At 48.4% G+C, this 6,000-nt stretch overlaps 1 protein-coding gene across 1 annotated transcript; it reads left to right on the top strand.

Annotated features, from left to right (window-relative positions):
* The first annotated feature begins 2,408 nt into the window (after positions 1-2,408).
* Positions 2,409-3,347, top strand: LOC129632265 (olfactory receptor 5-like). Its single transcript, XM_055553777.1, has one exon. The coding sequence runs from the start codon at positions 2,409-2,411 to the stop codon at positions 3,345-3,347; it is 939 nt and encodes a 312-aa protein (XP_055409752.1).
* The last annotated feature ends 2,653 nt before the right edge of the window (positions 3,348-6,000 follow it).

Raw genomic sequence — 6,000 nt, 5'->3', positions numbered from 1 at the left:
CAAGAAAGCCCCTGGCATACTATTTAATATTAACAGATAGCATTGGTTGTGTGCCCTGTGTCAGAAACCTGATACACAGCAACCCTATGAGTACTCTGTAAGTACTAAAATTATCCCCAACTTGCTAATGAGGTTTTACAAGAACCTGTAGCTTGTCTAAATCTCATGGCTAGTCAGTCATTGTCGTTCAGTTGCTAAGTCGTGTCCAACTCTTCGCGACCCCATGGACACAGCTATTTGGTGGAAGATTGAATGTTGAGATTCAGGTCTATCTGATGCAGATATTAGATCATCTGAGATGAAGCTAATTACATGTATCTTCTTTTTTTCCCTTGAAAGTCTATTGAGGGTAGGACAGGTTAGGTAACTTGCCCAAGTTTAGCCAATAAGGGATACCCAGCTAGAAAGCTGGGCTTCCTTGGTGGCTTAGTGGGAAAGAATCTGCCTGCAGTGTGGGAGACCTGGGTTCGAACCCTGGGTTGGGAATATCCCCTGCAGAAGGAAAAGGGCAATCCACTCCAGTATTCTGGGAAATCCCATGGACAGAGGAGCCTGGCGGGTATAGTCCATGGGATCACAAAGAGCTGGACACTACTGAGTGACTAACACACGCACACACGCATACGCAGAGAGAGCTCCTACTAGACAGGCCGCGTCTGTCTGTCTTCGAACCCACTCTGTGCTGGGCGGAGTACATGTCGATGCTCCCGAAATGCTTCTGGGATGATGTGAGCAGACAAGGCAGGAATCCTGCCTCAAGGTGTGTGTTCTTCTGCCCACACTGTGTCAACTCCCTTCCAAATCAACAACCACCAGAACCTGAAGACACATCAGCAAGGCCGAGATCAGGTGCGCCCAGCCAGCACCCCCATCCTGGGGTTCCACCTCCTACCAGATGTGGTGCCCTTAAATCCACCTTGATCCATCACACATTAAATAAACGTGTACTGAGTACCTATAACGTACCAGGCAACGTGCTCTTTTGCCAGGCCTCCAGGGTAGAGTTCTGAGTGAGATAGACCTAGCTCCTTCCCCCAGGCTTACAACCCAGTTGGAGAGACACTGAATAACTGAACAAACACACAAGTAATTCAAAATGATAACAGTTGGTTTGTAATACATGGATAGAAAATAAAGACACAGGGTTTGATAGAGAATTTTTTAAGGAAGGCTTATCTGAAGACAAGACATTGAAAAATTATGCCAAAGATGTCTAGGATTCCCAGAAATGGGAAAAGCAGGAAGAGGGAGAAAGTATTCCAGACAAAAGGGAGTACATATGGGAATTCTTTAAGGCTGGTGGGACCTTGCAACATTTGAGGAAATGGAAGCGTCCCTGTAGGGCTTTGATAGATGGAAGAAGAGGAACCATGACGTGAGTTAAAACTGATACAGCCACTGGGAAAACAGTACGACGATTCCTTAAAAAACTAAAAATAGAGCCACCATATGACCCAGCAATCCCACTCCTGGGCATATACCAGAGAAAAACACAATTCAAAATACATGTGCACCCCGCAATGTTCACTGTAGCAACAGGAGCTACGTGGAAGCAGCACAAGTGTCTGTCGACAGAGGAATGGATAAGGAAGATGTGGCGCACACACACAGATGCAATAGTACTCGGTCATAAAAAGGAATGAAAGAGGGTCATTTGTAGAGATGGGGCTGAACCTAGAGACTGTGGCACAGGGTAAAGCAAGCAGAAAGAGCACAAATATCATATATTAACACAAGTACGTGGAATACAGGGAAATGGGACAGATGATCTTATTTGCAAAGCAGAAGTAGAGACAGACATGGAGAACAAACATGTGGATACCAAAGGGGCGTGTAGAGTGGTGGGGTAGGAGGAACTGGGAGCCTGGGATTGACACATATCCACTATTGATACTGTGCGTAAAGAGATAAGTGATGAGAACCCACTGTATAGCGTGGGGAACTCTACTCAGTGCTCTGTGGAGACCTGACTGGGAAGCACGACCAAGCGGCAGGGAGTGTCTGTACCCACGTGGCTGATTCACTTTGTTGTATGGTAGAAAATAACACTGCACTCTAAGGCAAGTCTACTCCAATACAAAATTAATTTTGAAAAAGCCCTCTCCACCGCCCCCCCCCAAAAAAAGACCTGAAGCAACTGGCAAAGTTTGATGCAGAACATGAGGTTTATTCTAAGAATAACTGGGGAGAGATTACAAGCTTTAAGCAGAGGCGTGACCCTAGAGGACTGTGCTTTTCAAAGGCTTCATTAGCTACCTCTTGGAGCATTGTAGCAGCAAGAATGGAATAAGGGAGGCCAGAGAAGAGGGTGTCTCATTTACCCAAGCGGCACAATGGCTTGGATCAGGGTGAGGCAAGGTGTACAGAGATAGCTTTGTGAACTACTTTGCAGTGTGTTTTGTGCTTAGATGGAGAGGTCCCTGGAGTTGGGCAACATGACGAGGATCCAGGAATTCGTCTTGCTGGGCTTGTCCATGAGCCCAGAAACAAGGGAAATCCTGTTTGCCATCTTCCTGACCCTCTACCTGCTGACTCTCCTGGAGAACGCCCTCATCGTCTTCCTCGTCTGCAGCCACACCGAGCTCCACAAGCCCATGTACTTCTTCCTGGGCAACCTCAGCTGCCTGGAGATGTGCTACGTGTCGATGACCATGCCCAGCCTGCTCGTGGGGCTGTGGACGGGACCCTACCATGTGCCCTTCACAGCCTGCATGACCCAACTCTTCTTCTTCATCTCCCTCATCTGCACAGAGTGCACCCTCCTGGCCTCCATGGCCTGTGACCGCTACGCGGCCATCTGCCGCCCGCTGCACTACCTGCTGCTCATGCGGCCCCAGGTCTGCCTGGGCTTGGCCGGGACTTCGTGGCTTGGTGGGCTGCTGGTCTCGGTGGCCAAGACAGCGTGCATCGCCAGCCTGTCCTACTGTGGCCCCAATGTCCTCAACCACTTCTTCTGTGACATCTCCCCGCTGCTCAACCTGTCCTGCACCCACGTGGCCCTGACTGAGCTGGTGGACTTCCTCTCCGCCATCGTCATCCTCTGGGGCTCCCTCCTGGTGGCCATAGCCTCCTATGTGGCCATTGGCAGGGCCGTGCTCCACATGCCATCAGCAGCTGCCCGGTGCAAGGCCTTCTCCACCTGCGCCTCCCACCTGGTGGTGGTGGGCATCTTCTACTCGGCCACCCTCTTCATCTATGCTCGCCCCAGCCGCATAGGGACCATGGACCTCAACAAGCTGCTGTCGGTCGTCTACACGGTGGCCACGCCCATGTGCAATCCGGTCATCTACTGCCTGCGGAACAGGGAGGTCCAGGCAGCTTTCCATAGAACTCTACATGGGTCCTGAGGCTGACCAGCTAAGGGCATGGTGGAGAACTCAAGTTGTCGATACTTGATATTTACACAGCATGCACTTCTTCCTTTGAAAATGTATGATTCAGTGGCTATTTATCACATTCACAATGTTATGCAACCCATACCATTATCTGACTCCAGGACGTTTTCATCACCACCAAGATGAATGGATAAAGAAGATGTGGTACAGATGTACAATGGAATATTACTCAGCCATGAAAAGGAATGAAATCAGGTCATTTGTCGTGATCTGGATGAACTGAGAGTCTGTCATACAGAGTGAAGTACATCAGAAAAAGAAAAACAAATGTTGTACCTTAATGCATACATATGGAATCTAGAAAAATGGTGCAGATGAGACTATTTCCAGAGGAGGAATAGAGATGCAGATGTAGAAGATGGACTTGTGGGCACAGAGGGGCAAAGGGGAGGGTGGGATGGATGGAGAGAGTAGCACTGACATATATACAGCGTCCTGACTAAGACAGGTGGCTGGTGGGAAGCTGCTGTGTGGCACAGGGAGCTCAGCTCAGTGCTCTGGGATGACCTGGTGGAGTGGGGTGCGAGGTGAGAGGTTCAGGAGGGAGCGGATATATGTATACATATGGCTGATTCACGCTGCTGGACAGCAGAAACTAGCACAGCTTTGTAAAGTGATTATATTCCAACTTTTTAAACAAGAAATCTGTACACACCAGAAGTCACTCCCAATCCCCTATTCCACCGCCCAGCCCATTCATGTTTCTCTCTGTATGGATTTGCCTGATTAGACATTTTGCATGATTGAAATCAGGTAATACGTGGAGTTTTAATTGTGGCTTCTTTCGTTTAGCGTAGTATTTTCCAGGGTTGTGCGTATTGCAGCACGCTTCGGCACTTTGTTCCGTTTTGTGGTTTCGTGATATCCCGTCGTGTTTAGTTGGCCCACCCCTCGGCTGAGAGGCGCTTGGGTTGTTTCCACTTCTGCAGCTGTTAGGGCTAGAGCTGCTGACAGCGCTCCTATACCACGCTTTCTGTGGAAACACACTTTCTTTTCTCTTGGGCATATGCCTAGGAGTGGGATTGCCAGGTTGTATACCAATGCTCGGGGCTTCCCAGGTGGTGCAAGTGGTAAAGAACCTGCTTGCCAATGCAGGAAACGTGAGACACGTGGGTTCGATCCCTGGGTCAAGAAGATCTCCTAGAGAAGGAAATGGCAACCCACTCCAGTATTCTTGCCTGGGAAATCCCAAGGACAGAGGAGCCTGGTGGGCTACAGTCTATAGGATCACAAAGATTCAAACACAAATGAAGTGACTTAGCACACAGCACACAGGCTAATGCTATATTTAACGTTTTAAAGAACTGTCAAGCTCTTTCAAAGTGACTAATGTTCTACTTTCAGAATACATGTATGTGAGGGTAAGCAGGGCAATTATAAATGGCAATTTATAGATTAGATCATGCAAATGACCAATGAATCTAATAAATCTCCTTAATACTCAGCAAACATGCTAGTTATGATGTTTACCATCACTGTATCAGATCAGGAAAGATTCAAGAGACTGTTAAGACCTAAAGCTGAGCTGAGGTTGGGGTGTCCCTGGTGGCTCAGACGGTAAAGGATCTGCCTGCAGTGCAAAGGTTCGATCTCTGGGTTGGAAAAATCCCCTGGCGAAGGGAATGACAACGCAGTCCAGTATTCTAACTTGGAGAATTCCGTGGGCTTCCAGAGGAGCCTGGGAGCCATGGGGGATCGCAGAGTCAGACACGACTGAGCAGCTAATAGCTGAGCTGGCTTTGAGACGCGCTAATTCCCGCCCATAGACTGCTGGTGGAGGCGTAAATTGCTGAAGCCCTCTTGGAGAACAGACTGGTATTTGAATTTTGCCTTTGACACTTTGACGCTGAATCCCCACTTCTGCAGATTTCTCACAGGAAGATGAAAACACTGACCTATAAAAATACACGTATGAGAATGATTCTGGTAGCATTCCACGTTAACATGCCAGGGATTAAGTGATTTGGTCTAGGACTGGCCACTCACATCATCCCACCCAGGCAGAAAGAGCCTGGAGGACAGAGGGCTGGAAATTTTGGCAAACAGAATCCAAGGCTATTCAAAATCTAGAGCATGAAGATAAAAACGGTAACAGCCATGTCAAAGTGCACGTGAATTCAAAATTTGATAAATACTAGCAAATTGCTTTCCAGAAACAAGGCCTCAATCTACATGCCCACAGCCATCTGGGAGGGTAACTTGCCCCCACGTCCAACCAACACTGCGTTTTCTCAGAGGATTTCCTTTTAATGTGCTGTGAGCATATTAAAAGATGTCCCGCTACCAGCTTTAATTCCACTATATTGAGTTTCATTTCTTTAGTAGAGGTGGAGGTGGAACATTATTCCATAGTTTATTGGCCATTTCTGTTGCCTTTTGGGGGATGAACTATAGGGTAGTAGGCTGCAGTCCATGGGGTCGCTAAGAGTCGGACACAACTGAGCGACTTCACTTTCATGCACTGGAGAAGGAAATGGCAACCCACTCCAGTGTTCTTGCCTGGAGAATCCCAGGGACGGGGGAGCCTGGTGGGCTGCCGTCTATGGGGTCACAGAGGGTTGGACACGACTGAAGCGACTTAGCAGCAGCAACATTGGGTTATCTG

This window comes from Bubalus kerabau, chromosome 17 (assembly GCF_029407905.1).
Source record: "Bubalus kerabau isolate K-KA32 ecotype Philippines breed swamp buffalo chromosome 17, PCC_UOA_SB_1v2, whole genome shotgun sequence".
NCBI classification, from domain to species: Eukaryota; Metazoa; Chordata; class Mammalia; order Artiodactyla; family Bovidae; genus Bubalus; species Bubalus kerabau.
Note: the sequence above shows the minus strand (reverse complement) of the source record. Positions and strands in the feature narration are given on the sequence as shown.